Genomic DNA, 19964 nt, shown 5'->3' with positions numbered 1-19964 from the left:
CTTTAGAAAAAAGATGACTGAGGGGAGATCTAATTACTATGTATAAATATATCAGGGGTCAGTACAGAGATCTATCCCATCAGCTATTTATCCCCAGGACTGTGACGAGGGGACATCCTCTGCGTCTGGAGGAAAGAAGGTTTGTACACAAACATAGAAGAGGATTCTTTACGGTAAGAGCAGTGAGACTATGGAACTCTCTGCCTGAGGAGGTGGTGATGGTGAGTACAATAAAGGAATTCAAGAGGGGCCTGGATGTATTTCTGGAGTGTAATAATATTACAGGCTATAGCTACTAGAGAGGGGTCGTTGATCCAGGGAGTTATTCTGATTGCCTGATTGGAGTCGGGAAGGAATTTTCCCCCATAAAATGATGAAAATTTGCTTCTACCTAACAGGGATCTTATTGCTTTCCTATGGATTAACTTGCAGGATAAAAGGCTGAACGGATGTCTTTTTTTCTGCCTTATATATGTTACAACAGAGATGACAATAACTGTAATTGTTACCACCACTCTTATATTTTACTGGTATATCATATTGTCACATCCGTAAAGGGGTTATCCGAGTTATGGAAAAAAGCTTGATTAATTTATTGAAAAAAATAAAATAAAATACTTGCACCTTTGCATAGTTCTATTATTCATGCTTTGTTTGCATGCTGCAGCAAAGCTGTGGGGGCGTGTAACAACAATGCCTGAGCTCTGCCTCATGAATATTTGTGGGTGTGAATAATCTGCCCTTCCCGCCCCCTACACTGCACAAACTAACCTAGCATACAGTCACATGATCATCTCCTAGTTCATACAGGCAGAAGCTCTGCATTACATACATTACACACATTTATACATCGCACGCTGCCTCACACATCATACGCTGCCTCACACACATCACACGCTGCCTCACACACATCACGCGCTGCCTCACACACATCGCGCGCTGCCTCACACACATCGCGCGCTGCCTCACACACATCGCGCGCTGCCTCACACACATCGCGCGCTGCCTCACACACATCACGCGCTGCCTCACACACATCACGCGCTGCCCCACACACATCACGCGCTGCCCCACACACATCACGCGCTGCCCCACACACATCACGCGCTGCCCCACACACATCACGCGCTGCCTCACACACATCACGCGCTGCCTCACACACATCACGCGCTGCCTCACACACATCACGCGCTGCCTCACACACATCACGCGCTGCCTCACACACATCACGCGCTGCCTCACACACATCACGCGCTGCCTCACACACATCACGCGCTGCCTCACACACATCACGCGCTGCCTCACACACATCACGCGCTGCCTCACACACATCACGCGCTGCCTCACACACATCACGCGCTGCCTCACACACATCACGCGCTGCCTCACATACGCACGGTGCCTCACACACATCACGCGCTGCCTCACACACATCACACGCTGCCTCACACACATCATACGCTGCCTCACACACATCACACGCTGCCTCACACACATCACACGCTGCCTCACACACATCACACGCTGCCTCACATACGCACGGTGCCTCACACACATCACACGCTGCCTCACACACATCACGCGCTGCCTCACACACATCACACGCTGCCTCACACACATCACACGCTGCCTCACACACATCACGCGCTGCCTCACACACATCACACGCTGCCTCACACACATCACGCGCTGCCTCACACACATCACGCGCTGCCTCACACACATCACACGCTGCCTCACACACATCACACGCTGCCTCACATACGCACGGTGCCTCACACACATAACACGCTGCCTCACACACATCACGCGCTGCCTCACACACATCACACGCTGCCTCACACACATCACACGCTGCCTCACACACATCACACCCTGCCTCACACACATCACACCCTGCCTCACACACATCACACCCTGCCTCACACACATCACACCCTGCCTCACACACATCACACCCTGCCTCACATACGCACGGTGCCTCAGACACATCACACGCTGCCTCACACACATCACACGCTGCCTCACATACGCACGGTGCCTCACACACATCACACGCTGCCTCACACACATCACACGCTGCCTCACACACATCACACGCTGCCTCACACACATCACACCCTGCCTCACATACGCACGGTGCCTCACACACATCACACGCTGCCTCACACACATCACACCCTGCCTCACACACATCACACCCTGCCTCACACACATCACACCCTGCCTCACATACGCACGGTGCCTCACACACATCACGCCCTGCCTCACACACATCACACGCTGCCTCACACACATCACACGCTGCCTCACACACATCACACGCTGCCTCACACACATCACACGCTGCCTCACACACATCACACGCTGCCTCACACACATCACACGCTGCCTCACACACATCACACCCTGCCTCACATACGCACGGTGCCTCACACACATCACACGCTGCCTCACACACATCACACGCTGCCTCACACACATCACACGCTGCCTCACACACATCACACCCTGCCTCACACACATCACACGGTGCCTCACACACATCACACCCTGCCTCACATACGCACGGTGCCTCACACACATCACACGCTGCCTCACACACATCACACGCTGCCTCACACACATCACACCCTGCCTCACACACATCACACCCTGCCTCACACACATCACACCCTGCCTCACATACGCACGGTGCCTCACACACATCACGCCCTGCCTCACACACATCACACGCTGCCTCACACACATCACACGCTGCCTCACACACATCGCGCCCTGCCTCACACACATCGCGCCCTGCCTCACACACATCGCGCCCTGCCTCACACACATCGCGCCCTGCCTCACACACATCGCGCCCTGCCTCACACACATCGCGCCCTGCCTCACACACATCGCACACTGCCTCACACACATCACGCCCTGCCTCACACACATCGCGCCCTGCCTCACACACATCGCGCCCTGACTCACACACATCACACGCTGCCTCACACACATCGCGCCCTGCCTCACACACATCACACGCTGCCTCACACACATCACACGCTGCCTCACACACATCACACCCTGCCTCACACACATCACACGCTGCCTCACACACATCACACCCTGCCTCACACACATCACACCCTGCCTCACACACATCGCGCCCTGCCTCACACACATCGCACCCTGCCTCACACACATCGCGCCCTGCCTCACACATCACACGCTGCCTCACACACATCACACCCTGCCTCACATACGCACGGTGCCTCACACACATCACGGCCTGCCTCACACACATCACGGCCTGCCTCACACACATCACGGCCTGCCTCACACACATCACGGCCTGCCTCACACATCACGGCCTGCCTCACACATCACACGCTGCCTCACACACATCACACCCTGCCTCACACACATCACACCCTGCCTCACACACATCACACCCTGCCTCACACACATCACACCCTGCCTCACACACGCACGGTGCCTCACACACATCACACCCTGCCTCACACACATCACACCCTGCCTCACACACATCACACGCATGTATGTGGTGCAGTATTTAGCGAATGCATAGGGTGATATCAGCTGAAAATCTGCTATGTGTGGCTGCAGGGACGTACACAGAAATCATTGGGCCACATAGCAAGAATTTTAATTGGGCCCCCATACCTGTTCCTAGTCTCCCCCACTATGTGCCCTGGCTCCTCTCACTACAGTTCCCAACTTCTCCCCTGCCCCACCTCATGCAGCAGTATTTTGTTCTACAAAATGGCAGTACTCATGCCAGAACCCAACAGACCCATTATAGTGGCAGTGTTCAGAATATTTTGACAAGAATCTGGGGCATTACATGATGTAATACCACCCAACTTTCCTGCATATTTTGACAAGAATCTGGAGCATTACATGATGTAATACCACCCAACTTTCCTGCTGTCCAGAGACATGAGAAAAGTGTGAGGAAGTGAGTGCCCCCCTTCCCCCCTCCCCTGTGTCATGCAGGACAGCTGGGAGACACTGACATTACTTGCTATCCTGCATGACACATGTGCAGAGACATGAGTATCTTCTCATGCCTCTGCACTTGTGCCATGCAGGACATCGGGAAAGCTGAGTCACATTACATAATGTAGTGACAACCAGCTTTCCTCCTGTTCTGAATGGCATATGTGCAGAGGAATAGCTGGGAAAGCTGAATGACCCCCCTCCTCCACACATACACCTCTGCACAGTCCTCACCTACAAGTCGTCACTTCATTAATGGTGGGGTTGTGGCACTCCAGAGGAATCAGGCGTGGTGCAGCTAGCAGGCGTGAGGCGGAGCTAGCAGACGGGAGGCTGTGCTAGGAGGCGGGGCTAGCAGATGGGAGTCAGTTAGGAAGATAGACAGGGGTGGGGACTCTCCTCCACTGTGAGTTCCCTTTCCTCACAGGCCCCATAGTAGCTGCGTGGTCTGCCTATATGGTAGGCACACCACTGTGTGGCTGTAACTTAATGGAGTTAAAAGACGAAATGTGTATGAGGTATCCTCTTGTATAAAGTTATTTGTGAACCTCTCCCTGGGCTTCAGTTATCACAGCTGTGTAACAGACCTAGTTGTCCATAAAAAGAATAAAGCTTGACTTTAATTTCTTAACCTCATAAAGGGGTTGTCTCACCTCCTGCAGTTCTGTGAGAGCCGTTTCTTAGTTGCTGCATTGCAGCGGTGGCTGTAACTCCTAGAAACGAGCAGCATCTAAAAAGTTTGATAATGTCAACTAATGGGTCACACAAGCATAATGGTAAATAGACATTAGTAGCTGACTTAACATATAGTTATTATACACATACACTGAATAAAAATATAAATGCAACACTTTCGGTTTTGCTCCCATTTTGCATGAGCTGAACTCAAAGATCTGAACCATTTTCTACATACACAAAAGACCCATTACTCTCAAATATTGTTCACAAATCTGTCTAAATCTGTGTTAGTGAGCACTTCTCCTTTGCTGAGATAATCCATCCCATCCCAATCTGAAATGTGCACAGTTGAGAAAACCAGTCAGTATCTGATGTGGCCACCATTTGCCTCACGCAGTGCAACACATCTCCGTCACATCGAGTTTATCAGATTATTGATTGTGGAATGTTGGTCCACTCCTCTTCAATAGCTGTGCGAAGTTGCAGAATATTGGCAGGAACTGGAAGACACTGTCATATATTCCGATCCATCTGACATATCAGGTCAGTATGCTGGCCATACAAGAACTGGGATGTTTTCAGCTTCCAGGAATTGTGTACAGATCCTTGTAATATGGGGCCTTGCATTATCATGCTGCAACATGAGGTGATGGTCGTGGATGAATGGCATAACAATGGGTCTCAGGATCTTGTCACGGTATCTCTGTGCATTCGTTGTCCATAACATACGCCTGCCCATACCATAAGCGCACCGCCACCACTCGATCCACAACATTGATGTCAGCAAACCGCTCACCCACACAATGCCACACACGCTGTCTGCCATCTTCCCTGAACAGTGAAAACCGGGACTCGTCCGTGAACAGAATGCCTCTCCAACATGCCAGATGCCATTGAATGTGAGCATTTGCCCACTCAAGTCGGTTTACGACGACGAACTGCAGTCAGGTCCAGACCCCGATGAGGACGACTAACACAGATTTAGACAGATTTGTGAACAATATTTGAGAGTAATGGGTCTTTTTTGTATGTAGAAAATGTTTCAGATCTTTGAGTTCAGCTCATGCAAATTGGGAGAAAAACCGAAAGTGTTGCGTTTATATTTTTGTTCAGTGTGATAAGGAGGACATGATAAGGTAAGACAACCTTTTTAAGTATGTCGCCTATTTTGGGCATTAAAAAAATAGATAGTTTAGAAAAAATATTTAGCTCCCTATTCCTGAGCTTTTCCATGAGCCATAACTTTCACAGTCCTGCAGTTGCTCTATAAGGCATTGCAATATTAACCCCTTCAACCACCATGATGTACCACTACCTCATGGTGGTTGAGGGAATGTATGGAGTGGGCTGCTGCAGTGAGACAGCTCCATACGCGGTGGGCGCCGGCTGTATCATATAGCAGACACCCGGCTTCTCTGATGGGGAATGGCAATTGCGCTGAACCCCGCAATTTAACCTCCATCACCAATCGGGGCATCTGTGAGGCAAGCCAGAGGGATGCGCCTCCCTCTGCCTTCTGATCAGAGTCCCTGCATTGAAATCATGAAGCTCCACTCAATCAGTTTCTGAAGTGTCTAGGCTGGCATGGTAAGCTCCCTGCTAAGCTGTGCATGAAGTACAGCTCAACAGGGAGCGTGTCAGAATCCTATTCACTCTAATAGATCTCTATTATGCCCTATTCATACGTCAGTGATTGTGAGCCAAAACCAGGATTGGAACCTCTACAGAAATAAGGTATAAGGAAAAGATCTGCACCTGTTCTTTGTTTAGAGTCACACCTGGTTTTAGCTCATAATCACTGATGGAAATCACTGACCAAAACACTGACATGTGAATGAGGCATTAGTGTGAATAGGACAAGGGATCAAAAGACCCCAGGTTCTAACCCCCTAAGGGTAAGGATAATGGTAAGTTGTACATACCAAAAATTGTACAAATAAAAACTACAGTTTGTTCCACAAAAAACAAGCCCTCATACAGCTCTCTAGACTGAAATATAAATAAGTTAAGCGCAGCCAAATGTTAATGCACATTTTTTAGAAGTAGTAAAACAAATAAAAACCTATACAAGTTTGGTGTTGCCGTATTCGTATTGAGCCACATAATAAGGACATGTTATTTTTAGCACGCAGTAAACACCGTGATGCAAAAGCGCCATAAACCTTGGCGGAATTGTGTTTTTTTTTTCAATTTAACCCCACAACCTGTTTTCCACTAACAGATATGGTAAATTAAATGGTGCCCTTGAAAAATACAACTTACCCTGCAACAATAAACCCTTTTATTTATATATATATATATATATATATACTGAATATTTAAAAAGTTATTCAAAACCAAAAATGGGCCCAATACTTAAAGGGTTAATAGAGGCCCGACCTCATAAACATATACCTATGTTAGGTACCAAGTTGACTTTGCAGCCCATTGCCACCATGCAATCTCCTTGTGGGGTGCCACTGTAGGACTTTGGGAACCCTCTTCTCTCATCAATCCATCTAGATGCTGTAGTTCCTATTGACTGCAGCATCTGAAGGGTAAAATGGTCTGGATAACAATTATGAGTAATCTTGGCCATTCCAGTAGGATATCAGCTGTAGTTGCAGGTATCATCCACTGATGATTACATAAGCACAGCTTATATGTGTGAACCATTGCCAAAGTTTTATAGTATGGGTGTCTGGTCTGCTAACAACAGTGGCTGTTAGGGAAACCATGAATGTTAAATTTCTGTTACATTTCCATGTCTCTTTACAGCACCAGACTATGACAAGAGCCAGTGGTTGGATGAGAAGGAGAAGCTGGGCTTGGACTTTCCAAATGTACGTGAAAATGGAGAAGGAAAAATCATTGTAAATGCAATTAAATATTTGGGGGTCACTGAACGGATTTATATCATGGCAGTGGTGAGCAGGATTCCTGTATTTTAGAGCCAAATTAGTGACAGTACATTTTTTGTGTTACACAGTTGCCCTACCTTTTGGATGGAGACGTTAAGTTGACACAGAGTAACACTATTCTGCGCTACATTGCCGGCAAGCATGGGTTATGTGAGTATAGACTTTTAGTTAATTAAATACAAATTTGGGACTTTTATCAATTCTGCCTTTTCATATTTAGCTGCTTTAGTCTTAGACAAGATAATGATTTGAAGGGGTTGTGTTACTTCAGCAAATAGCATTTATCATGTACAGAAAGTTAAAACAAACTACTTACTAATGCATTGTTATAATCCATATTGTTTCCTTTGCTGCCTGGATTCATTTTTCCATCACATTATACACAGCTTTTTTCCATGGTTATGATCACCCTGCAATCCAGCAGTGGTGGCCGTGCTTGCAGACTATAGGAAAAAGCACCAGCCTATGTGAGCTCCTATGATCCCGGCTGGCAGTTTTTCCTATACTGTGCAAGCACGGCCACCACTGATGGATTGCATGGTGGTTGTAACCATCAAAATGAGTGTATATTTGAAAAATGAATCCAGTCAGCAAAGGAAGCAATATGGATAATAGCAATACATTAGTAGGTGGCTTGTATTAACTTTCTCTACATGATAAATGTCAAGTGACACAACCCTTTTAAAGGCTATGTACACCTTTGGGGACAATTATTTTAGTTTAGTTATCTAAAACAGCTTATTTTGGTATTTATGAAACCTTACACTACAAAATGTTTGCTTCAAAAAGTTGCTAAATAGGGCTTTGCGACTTTGGGGACTTATTTGCAAATGTTGCATTATTTTGTATTTTTACAGTTTTGAAAAGTGGGTTTGGTTGGCCCTTCGAGCTAATTTAAGCCAGATTTACCAACTTTGATCTTTGATAAAGTCACAAAAATTGTCACAGTCTTACTATATTAAAGGTGAAGTAGAAAGTGGAGTAACCTCTCAAAACAAAAGTGGTATACTTAAAGGGGTATTCCCATCACATACAATGGGGGCCCACCACCTCAGGGACCCACACCTACAAGGAGAACGGAGCAGGGAGAGCTGTGGCTGGAAGGACCCATACAAGTGAATAGGAGCGCACCGCGCAAACGCAGCCCCTACTCCCATTCATTTCTATAGGGCAGAAGGAAATAGCCCATTCTTGTTGTAGGTGCTCCCCACCCTCCGCTCCCCTGCGCTGCCTCTGCTGTGTCAATGGTCCGGTGACCAGGGGGTTTACATCCAGTGCTGAATAGGCATGGTCACGTACTCTGCTGCACACAGTGATTGGATTTAGGGGTGATGTGGCCAGAAGTGGCACATTACTACTAAAACAAGTCAGAGAACAGGCAACAAGCTTAAGAGTTATGTGAGCTTGCTATGGGCATACACCATCACACCCTGAAACACCGATTAGAGGGGAAATGAGGACTGTTAAACTTGCAGCTATTGGCCCTTACTGTATTGCTGTGCTTTGCAGGTGGTAATACTGAAAAGGAAAAGATCATTGTATCATTGATTGAAAATGAAGTTGTGGATTTTCATATGCGGCTTTTCTATATTGCATACAGCCCTGACTTTGTAAGTAAAACCTAGCTTGGAAAGCACTGTGTCTTCTTCATGCAGAGGAATTTTGCATTGGTTTTTCTAGACATGATTTTTGTCATTTAGGGCTAGGCTATGAGATGAATTAAACTGAGTGAACTCCATACAGTGATAATGCAGTGCAATCTGCCATCAGCATGTTATAGAGCAGAAAGAGCTGAGCAGATTGAAATTACAGTACTGAATGTTCAATAAAACTATATAACTTGTAATTTATACAGTTATGTCTCTGCTCAATAGTCACATGAGCGGTGTAATCAACAATTGACTAGTTTCCCTGTATAAGAATGCATAAAGTGGTAGCTGTCAATTAGGGATGAGCAAATCGGCTTCGGATGAAACATCCGAAGTCGATTCGCATAATTCTTTTGTTGGAATATTATATGGAATACTGTATGAGCCGAAGTTATTACTTCACAATGTCTCGCAAGCCTTTGCATAATAACTTTCTACAATTTCTACTGTAATAAACCATTTCCCGAACTCAGGTTCGGTTCCAAAGTACGACTTGGAACCGAAACCCGAGTTCGGGAAATGGCTTGCAGTGATGAGCTCCATCTACTACACAGTTAATGGAGCTGTGTGCTTCCGGAGCAATTGCCAAACAGCAATATTGGCAAGACTGTGGGGTGTCAGACAACGGTCAATTAGCTAGTGATGGCCTATCCTGAGGATGGGCCATCACTTAGTAAAATCTGGACAACCCCTTTAAGCATTGCTCTGATTTTGGTTAGAATCCTGATAGTAGCCTTGTCCTGGCAGTAGCTGAATGACAGAATGACTTTCTTTCAGGGTCCTTCTAGTGCTGCTCTGTGGCCAAGGATATTAGTGAGATATTGCACACCAAGGGAAGTTAGCCGCTCCCTGGACAGATATTTCAAGTTTGACTATGTTGATGGCCTGTTGTGAGCTGCAGCGGCTACTTTCACACCTGCGTTATGTGTGGATCCGTCTGGTATCTGTACAGACGGATCTGCACCTATAAATGCAAACGATGGTATCCGTTCAGAACGGCTCCGTCTGCATTATGAAGAACAAAGTCAAAACGTCCTGACTTACATTGAAAGTCAATGGGGGACGGATCCATTTTCAATTGCACCATATTGTGTCAGTGAAAACGGATCCGCTTCCATTGACTTACATTGTAAGTCAGGATGGATCAGTTTGGTTCTGCATCACCAGGCGGAGCCAAACTGATCCGTCCTGACTTACAAGCAGCGTTTTGGTGATTGTATCCAGAGCGAAATGGAGACAAACTGATGCAATCTGAACAGATCCTTCTCCGTTCAGAATGCATTGGGGCTGAAGAACTGACCCATTTTGAACCGTTTGTGAGATCTCTGAAACGGATCTCACAAACGGAGTTCAAAACGCCAGTGTGAAAGTAGCCTAAAAAGGGATCCTGGGGAGATATCACCTGGCATTTGACAACAGCAAGTGCGGTTGGTGATCTGGGCCAACTCTGTTTTTATGGTGATAGGAGTGATACCGTGGTTATTAAACCAGGTATTGGTACTTGTGGGTGTAAAAACCCAGAGTTGGGGGTATTACTATTTTGTACTTTGGTTACTTCATTTTTATATTTATATATGTAATGTGAATGTAAAGCCATATAATGCACTTTGTTCACCAGCAGATTATGGTTGGCAATGTTCGGTAACAGGAATTTAACTTACCATTCTTGGTAGGAGTAGGCTAGTCTGACTTCCTGCCCATATTGGGGCTCGGCTAGGGCAGGGATGGCCAACCTGAGGCTCTCCAGCTGTTGCAAAACTACAACTCCCAGCATGCCCAGACTGCCTACAGGCATCAGCCTACAGCAAAGCATGGTGGGAGTTGTAGTTTTACAACAGCTGGAGAGCCACAGGTTGGCCAGCCCTGGGCTAGGGAGAGTCAGTCTTAGAATGGAGAGTGAGAAGTGAGGAGGAATGTGGTCTATATCCCGCTTCTCTAGGCCATGAGGCCAACAGAGGCAGTTCATCTGTGAGGACCACCACTCTAGAGAGCCTGCAGGGTCCTAGGACACAGAAGATTAGCAAACTACGGTATATTAGTCAGTAGAGTGATCAAGCATCTGAGCTATCACAACTCCGCAGCAAAAATGGTGGGAAACATGTTAAGACACCATCATGAGAGTCCGGTCAGGCATGTATAGAGGTCTACATCATTCAGTGGACACCTATAGTCACAGTTGCCAGAGTAATGCCATAGGTAAGGAATCTAGAGAGGAACAGCACCAGCTACCAAGTTTCTGAGTTTCATCTTTGTCATTATGGGGTATAGTGGCTGGCAATGCAACAAAGTAAAAATAAAATGTTTGCTAATTTATTCAAAAGGAAAAACAAAAATATTGCTTTAACATAAGTATTCAGACCCTTTCTTTATTATGTACTTAGTTGAGGCACATCTGGATTTAGGGATTTTCTGCAAATCTTCTCTGCAGAGTCACTGTCTTGTTGGGAGGCAAAACCATTGACTCCGTCTGAAGTCCAGAGTTCCAGGGGAGGGCTGGCAGCCTTAGTCCTGGGGGGCAAATCCAGTCAAGTGGCCCATTTTTAAAAGCCCCTCCTACCTATAATAGGCCACTCCCAACAAACACTGTACAGCTGACATTCTATTGTTGCGGCCTGTCTCTACACATCATACGGAGAGGGGAGGCCTTTCCTGGCTGCACTGCCTGCTTCACATCATACAATAAACAGCAGGCTACAGCCAGGAAGCTTTTCCCTCCCCAGATCCTGCTCAAGGTCTGTGGTTCCCCCCCCCCCACCATCTGCCACCCGCCCGTGGCCTGCTGCCCACCTTGGCCATCCTCACCCAGCTCTGAATCCTCCTTCTGCAAATGGCAGGGGGAGGAGTCGGAGCCTCTCCACTCCTACAGAGTGTCATATACCTCTTACATCCAGTGATGTCACCTTTGTTGTAGACATTCTCTTTCCTTATCTTCTGCATTCAGACCAGACCGCCATGATGATTTTTCAGCCATCTCCCGTCTCTGCAGAGATTGACAAACAGACATTAGTTTCCCACATTTCCATCATCTTCACATCTTCTGAGTACCCTTTCCTGCCATCCCAATACTATACTGCAGAAACAGTCCCCCTGAAAATACTACTACCACACAGATAGTTCCCCAATACTGTGCCCGCTGTGCCCCCCATACTATACTGCAGAAACAGTGCCCCTGGAAATACTACTACCGCACAGATAGTGCCCCAATACTGTGCCCGCTGTCTCCCAATACTATACTGCAGAAACAGTGCCCCTGGAAATATTACTACCACACAGATAGTGCCCCCTTAAACAATTATTGGCACACAGTGCTCTAAAAAATAACTGTGCCCAGACACTAATAGTATAAAGATAATATCCCACAAAAATAATTGTGCTAAGCTGATACTGTGCCAGGGTGCCCCCAAAGTAACAGTGCTCCCCAAAATCCCACCAATAGAAATAATTCTCTGCCAGAGGACACTTAGTAGTAATAACGCCCCTATAGTGACCTAGTAATCATGTTCCTCATAGCCCCCCAGTAGTAGTAAAGCTCCCCATAATACCCCCTAGTAGTACTAATTCTCCCTATAATATGACAGTACATGAAATACCCCCGCTTAGTGCCCGCAGTTGAGCTAATGTCCCCATAATGTATGCCAGTATAAAATACCCCTATATAGTGCCCCAGTAAATGCCCTCATAGTGCTCCTCTCCCCCTTCCCCATAGTGTCCCCCATAATATGCCAGTAAAAAAATGCCCCTTCTTAGTGCCCCCAGTAGATGCCCCTATAGTGCTCCTCTCCCCCACAATGTGCCAGTAAAAATGCCCCTTCTTAGTGCCACCATATGCCCTAATAGTGCTCCACTCCCCCATAGTGCCCCCAAATAATGCCCCATAGTGCCGCTCTCCCCTATAGTGCCTCCCATAATGTGCCAGTAAAAATTGCCCTCTTAGTGCCACCAAATGCCATAGTGCCCCCCATAATGTGCCAATACAAAAGGCCCCTTTAGAGCCCCCACTTCCCCATAGTGCCCTCAAATAATGCCCCTATAGTAACACCAGATGCCCTATTGTGCCCCCCCTAATGTGCCAATAATTAAAAAAAGCCCCTTTAGAGCCCCCAAATACCCCCATAGTGCTCCTCTCCCCCATGGTGCCCCCCATAATGTGCCAGTAAGAAATGCCTCCATAGTGCCAGTTCCCCTCATAGTGCAAGCTCCCCCCTATAGTGTCAGCCCCCCATAGTGCTAGCTCCCCCTATAGTGTCAGCCCCCCCATAGTGCCAGCTCCCCCATAGCCATAGTGCCAGCTCCCCCCCTTCCATAGTCATAGTGACAGCTTCCCCCACAAAGAAAAAAAAAACACTAATACTTACCTCCATCAGCAGCAATGTGATGCAGGCCTCTTCCGGCCTGTGTCCCTGCTGTGTGCTGCCCGGCTCAGGCGGCGCGATGATAATGACGTCATCGTGCTGCCTGAGCCGGCCTCTGATAGGCTGCAGGCATTAGTGCCTGCGGCCTATCAGAAGAACAGGGGAGGGACACGCCTCTCCCTCCCCTGCCCCACAGCAGAGCCATCTGCATCGCTGTCCTGAGGACTGATATACAGATGAATATGGAGATGAGCGCTTCCACAATGGAAACTCTCATCTACTGCCCGCCGCCACTGCTGCCCACCGCAATTACATTTATGGCCGTGCCGCCTGTGGTGATTGGCGGTGCGGCCCTGAGGAATAAAAAATAAAATAAATAATTTTTTGTTAAAGACGGACCTTTTTTTTAGGGCAGCCTGGGGGGCAATTGCCTCCCTGCCCCCTGGCCCAGCCTGCCCCTGCAGAGTTCTCTGAATCAGGTTTTCATTAGGAAAATCTGAACCTTGCTCCATTCAGCTTTGCCTTAACTCTGATCAGTCTTCTTCTCCTAGCCACTGACAAACACCCCCACAGCATGATGCTGTCACCACCATGCTTCACTGTAGGAATGGTATTGGGCAGGTAATGAGCAGTACCTGGTTTCCCTTTAGCCATGATGCTTAGATTTGAAGCCAAAAAGTTCAATATTGGTCTCATCAGACTGGAAAATCTTGTTTCTCACAGTCTAAGGCTACATGCACACAAACGTTAAGGCTCAAATTGTGGTCCGCAATGCATGGGCACAGACTGTGGGGTAGCCATTCACTTGAATTGGGTGTGCGATCTGCATCTGACGGTCCACACTGCAAAAAAATTGTGAATGCGCTAGTGCTTCCGCGGGGTTCCGATCCGTGCCTCCGTTCCGCATCTCCATGATTGCAGACCCATTCAAGTGAATGCGGAATGCACACAGCCGGTGCCCATGTATTGTGGACCCGCTGTATGCGGGGGAAGGGTGTGCATGTAGCCTAAGAGTCATTTAGGTGCTTTTTTTTTGCAATGTCTATGTCTTTTAGTGAGGAGTGGCTTCTTTTCTGTCATCTGCACATAGGATCTTTGGAGCTCAGCCTGAGTGACTACTGGGTTCTTATTCATCTCTTTTTCTAAGCCCCTTTACCCCAATTATTTTGGTGGGGCAGCCAGCTCTGGAAAGAGTCCTGGTAGTAAATTTTTATTTTTATTTTTACCCTTCTCCAAATCTGTCCTCCACACAATCCTGTCTCCGAGCTCTACAGACAGTTCTTTCTACCTTCTCATTATGGGATACTGAGTGCAGACTGGCATTTTATTTTTGTTTTAGCGCCACAAAATAAAGTGTGAAAAAACTGAAAGGGTCGGAAGACTTTTCAAATGCACTGTATCCTGAAGATCATTTATCACTATCTGAACCTGGTAAAACCCCTTTAATTCCACTGCAGTAGTCATATAAATGATGTATGTGATACCATCCTGCAGGCCTAACAGGAACCACCAGGGCAGTGGTGGTGGAATTAAAGGGCATCTGTGAGCAGATTTGTACCTATGAAACTAGCTGACCTGTTGCATGTGTGCTTGGCAGCTGAAGACATCCATGTTAGTCTCACATTAATATGTGCCTACATACATTGATGGAAAAAAAAAATGTTTTTATATATGCAAATGAGCCTGTAGAAACAAGAGGGACGTTGCCATCACTCCTGCTTTCTCTGCAGCTGCTGCACCCTGTCAACTCAGATTAGCAGGACAAGGCTTTATGATGCTTTCACTATCTGGTCCTGTCAAAGTGTAGAGGGTGTGGCAGTTCCAGAGAGAGTAGAGCCTCTAGGTGTAATGGCAACATCCTCGTTGCTCCTAGAGGCTCATTTACATATATTAAAACATCATTTTTCTCATAAATGCAGGCACATATGAACATGGGACCAGCACAGACGCCTTCAGCTGCCATGAGCACGTGCAGCAGGTCAGCCAGTTTCATTGGTACAAATCTGCTGACAGATGCCCTTTAAGGTTTTAATACATTTCTTTATATCTTTACTTATTGGTTTAAAGGGAATCTTCCCCATGAAAATGTGAAATAATCAGCAGGCAGAATGTTATAGAGCAGGATGAATTGAGTAGATTGATATATAGTTTTATAGGAAAAGATTCAGTAAAATGTGTATTTTATTGATTTTAATTACTGCTCATTCTGGGCTTTGAGATTGAAGTGGCATTCCTATCAGTGATTGACAGCCATCTCTGTATGCTCAGTCATAGAGGGAAGGCTGACAATCACTGATAGGACCCCCTCCTTGACTTTAAAACCCAGAATGAGCAGGGATATAAATGATTAAAACACAGATTATACTGAATCTTTTCCCCATAAAACTACATAATCTGCTCAGCTCCTCCTGCTCTATAACGTGCTGCCTACAACTGAGATGCCATATTCAATGTGACAGGTTCCCTTTAAATTCAGATATAAAATTACTAATTTTTACATAACGATAGATACAAACTGCAGCCAAAACAGATACAGAACTCAGCAACTTCAATTTTTCAGGAACAGCTTAAGGGACCATATCTTGAAAACCTACCAACTGTGTTGGAAAGATACTCTCGATTTTTGGGAGAAAGGCACTGGTTTGCTGGGGACAAGGTAAATAAACTGTAACAGTACATTTTTTATGTGCTATAGATACTAGCAATGGTTTGTATAAATAGGAATGGCAGAACTGTGCATGACTAAATACAGTACATCCACTTAATTTCTCTTCTATCCCAAAGATTACATTTGCAGACTTTCTGATGTATGATGTACTCGATAAGCACATTATGTTGGATCCTACATGCTTGCAAAAGTTCAACAATCTGCAGGAATTCCATTCAAGATTTGAGGTACTGTGCTATTTATGCTAAACAATAGTGTTGAGCGACCATGCTCGGCCAAACTGCTGTTCTGCCCAAGCATCGCTATGCTCGGCACATTGCAGTGCTCGGCCGAATACTGGAGGATGACTGGATGCGTCTTGGACTCCTATTATCGATTGACATACAATAGACAACCACACAAAGGCTATATGCCAAAAGCCAGGTATGTGGAAGTCAACAATCTATCCATGAGACAGATAACAATCCGCATACCCTACAATGGCAGTCTTGTGCACTATGAGACATTCCAAACCAGCTCTAATCTAACTGAGAGCCAGTAAGCCTCAAAGTTGCTTCACATCTGTTGGATGGCTTGGGTGGACCTGCGCACCTAGCTCAATATCATTAGGGTGACAAAAAGTTTTCTGTTTGTCCTAACATAATATTCAAAACCCTTTCTATCCAGTTTTGTCATGTAAAAACTAATTTGCATAAACATGGGCATATGGGAAAGAGATGCAAATGAGCAGAATTTGCCTGTTTTTTCAGCTGAAAAACCATTTGCATGGAAAATTCGCAATCTACACTACTCATGAACAGCACCATCTGTTAGACTCATAGTTTTGTCATAAGACTATGAAACCAATAGATGGCGATGTTCATGAGTCATGAGCAGTGCCATCTATTGGTTTCATAGTCTTATGACAAGACTATTAGTCTTGTCATAAGACTATGAAACCAATAGATGGAGCTGTTCATCTTGTTGGGGCGCTAGTAAGTGGGGCACCCTGCTCAACACAGTCCACACACTGTGTAGCACTAAGCCTTTTGTATGGAAAATCAGCGATTAGAATATTCACGATCTACGCTACTCATGAACAGCACCATCTATTGGATTCATAGTGTTAACATAAGACTATGAAACCAATAGATGGCGCTGTTCATGAGTCATTACAAGCAGGGAAATAGTCCTCAGATACACCCTAGCAAACTTATATTACCGAAGATAAAGTGCTAGAAGATGTGTGAATGATAGCAGCAATCCGACATACACCTCAGTGTTAGCGCAGGCTATTATAGGCCTCACTTACTAGTGCCCCAATAAGATGAACAGTGCAATCTATTGGTTTCATAGTCTTATGACAGGACTATGAATCCAAAATTTGCGATCTACACTACTCATGAACAATGAGTAGTGTAGATCGCGAATTTTCCATGAAAATTATTTTTTTAACTGAAAAACAAGGCAGATTCTGCTCATTTGCATGTGTTTCCCATATGCCCATTTATGAAAATTATTTTTTACATGACAAAACTGTATAGAAAGGTTATTGAATATTATGTTAGGACAATCATAAAACTTTTTGTCACCTTAATTATACTGATCTAGGTGCGCAAGTCCACCAAGCCATCCAACAGATGAGAGCTGGTTTGGAATAACTCAGACGTGATGGAACATTTGGGAGTGATAGAACTTGATAAGAAAGTATGCAATAAAGTCCAATGATGAAGGGATGGAACGTTTATGAGTGATAGATCGCAAATATCCCTATCTGAGGGGAAAAAAAAGAAGCTGGTTTGGAATGTCTCATAGTGCACAAGGCTGCCATTGTAAGGTATGCTGACTGTTATCTGTCTCATAGATAGATTGTTGGCTTCCACATACCTGGCTTTTGGCATATAGCCTTTGTGTGGTTGTCTAGTGTATGTCATAGATAATAGGAGTCCAAGATGCATCCATCCATCCTCTTAATGTTGTTTCCAAACAATTTTGATGGGGTTTCCATCAATTTCTAACCTTCTTTTGCGAACCAGACATCCTCTTCTCTTCTGAGCAGGGGGTGCCTGGGGTTCTCCCATTGACTTGCATTGTGCTCAGGTGCTTGGTAGAGCGCAGGAGCATACTGATGTGTTCGGCCAGAGCACACGAGCACTTTGGTGCTTGATCAACACTACTAACAACCTATAATGATGTACAGGAATTGAGATGCCTCCAAAGTGTAGATGCAGTCGACAGCTAACCATTAAACTTTATGCTGCCATGACAACATTTTGGCAAGTACAACCCCTCAACTATAAAATGAATAAATCATATTTTTCACTCCTAAAAATAAAAAAGTACTAGGTGTTCAAAGTTAAGATGTGTGGCTTATGACTATGTCTGTATGCACATAACTTCACATTGTCAACCAGAAGTAAACAGATTTTTTTTTAAATTCAGTTGACAACTGGTCTGTTTAGATGCAAAAGGTGCTAACATGTATAACTGCCCTTTTCTCACTCCTTTAAAGTCTCCCTCCCATAATGTGACAGAGAGGACAGAGAGTAGGATAAGAATTGCGCAATAATGAGTGTTTAGGAGGTCAGAGATAAGGGGGGTCATTTTATACGGCACCCTCCTTGGATGACGTTAACGTTATTTTGCATATCAATACAATTATGTCATTATCAAATTTGCATAGTGTTTTTTATCTGCTGCTGGAGGCCAACTGAACTTTACAACTGTGAGTGTCACTGTGAATGGCGTGGGCACAGTTTTTGAGCATGCAGCACACAACTTTGAGATGAGGTAAATCATTTACAATTTCAAACAGTCAAGGGAGTTGTCCGGCCTAGCAGATGTCAACCCCAGTGAACAAAAACATTCACCTGTCCACAGTGCCCTCCAATTCATCTGGCAATGAGACAATGGTGCTTCAATTGCCGGGCTCGCAGACCTTTAAGCCGTATTGTGGGAGAGAGTTAAGGATAGAAGGTGGAAAAAAGAAGATTTTTTTGTTTACTTAATGAATTGTTGCTAACCTTTTTTTTTTTTTTACCTTTTTTCCTTTAGGCTCTGCCTGCTATTGCAGCGTACATGAAAACACCCCGTTTTATAAAAACACGTATTAACAACCGAATGGCTTTTTGGGCCAATACATAATAAATCATTTTGCAGAACCTGTAGTTCAGTGATTTGCTCGACTGCTTATTCTTGCACATTGGAAGCCTAAAATGTTTCTGTTCCATTTCTCTTCATAACTGTAGTGTGTTCTGTAGATATCTTTAGAATTAAATGCATGTTATTGGCAATAGTTGTGAAAACTAACGTGGTGAATTAAAAGACTGATAAATTCCTACAGCACTATGAAATCATGCTTATATTAGAAGTAAAGATAATTGCATGTCAGCTCTGCAAAACTTAGCCCTGAACTACAGTTCCCAGGCTGCCATGCAGTTAGCCTCCCAGCATGGTTAGAATCTGCCCAGTACTTTTAATTGTTGTTTACTGAAATATATATGTCTGTGTTAGCATTATGTACGAGGACAGACTACTTTCATGCAAGGAACATACACTCACCTAAAGAATTATTAGGAACACCTGTTCTATTAATCATTAATGCGATTATCTAGTCAACCAATCACATGGCAGTTGCTTCAATGCATGTAGGGTTGTAAGGTTGATGTTTTGTTTTTGGCATCATGTATGAATAAACACTGAAGTTTGAATTACGAACTTGTATTTTGCC

The 19964-nt window shown here is 45.3% G+C and overlaps 1 protein-coding gene across 2 annotated transcripts in view; it reads left to right on the top strand.

Annotated features, from left to right (window-relative positions):
* Window positions 1–19722, top strand: part of LOC122932734 (glutathione S-transferase Mu 4-like) — a 28817-nt gene extending 9095 nt beyond the window's left edge. For both annotated transcript variants that reach the window (XM_044287327.1, XM_044287326.1), the window contains exons 4-9: window positions 7444–7508; window positions 7655–7736; window positions 9096–9196; window positions 16148–16243; window positions 16372–16482; window positions 19289–19722. In XM_044287327.1, the coding sequence (XP_044143262.1) occupies window positions 7444–7508; window positions 7655–7736; window positions 9096–9196; window positions 16148–16243; window positions 16372–16482; window positions 19289–19378 (545 nt within the window). In that variant the 3' untranslated portion in view covers window positions 19379–19722. The remainder of the gene's footprint in view (window positions 1–7443; window positions 7509–7654; window positions 7737–9095; window positions 9197–16147; window positions 16244–16371; window positions 16483–19288) is intronic.
* The last annotated feature ends 242 nt before the right edge of the window (window positions 19723–19964 follow it).

Source organism: Bufo gargarizans, chromosome 3, assembly GCF_014858855.1.
Source record: "Bufo gargarizans isolate SCDJY-AF-19 chromosome 3, ASM1485885v1, whole genome shotgun sequence".
In the NCBI taxonomy this organism is placed as follows: Eukaryota; Metazoa; Chordata; class Amphibia; order Anura; family Bufonidae; genus Bufo; species Bufo gargarizans.
Note: the sequence above shows the minus strand (reverse complement) of the source record. Positions and strands in the feature narration are given on the sequence as shown.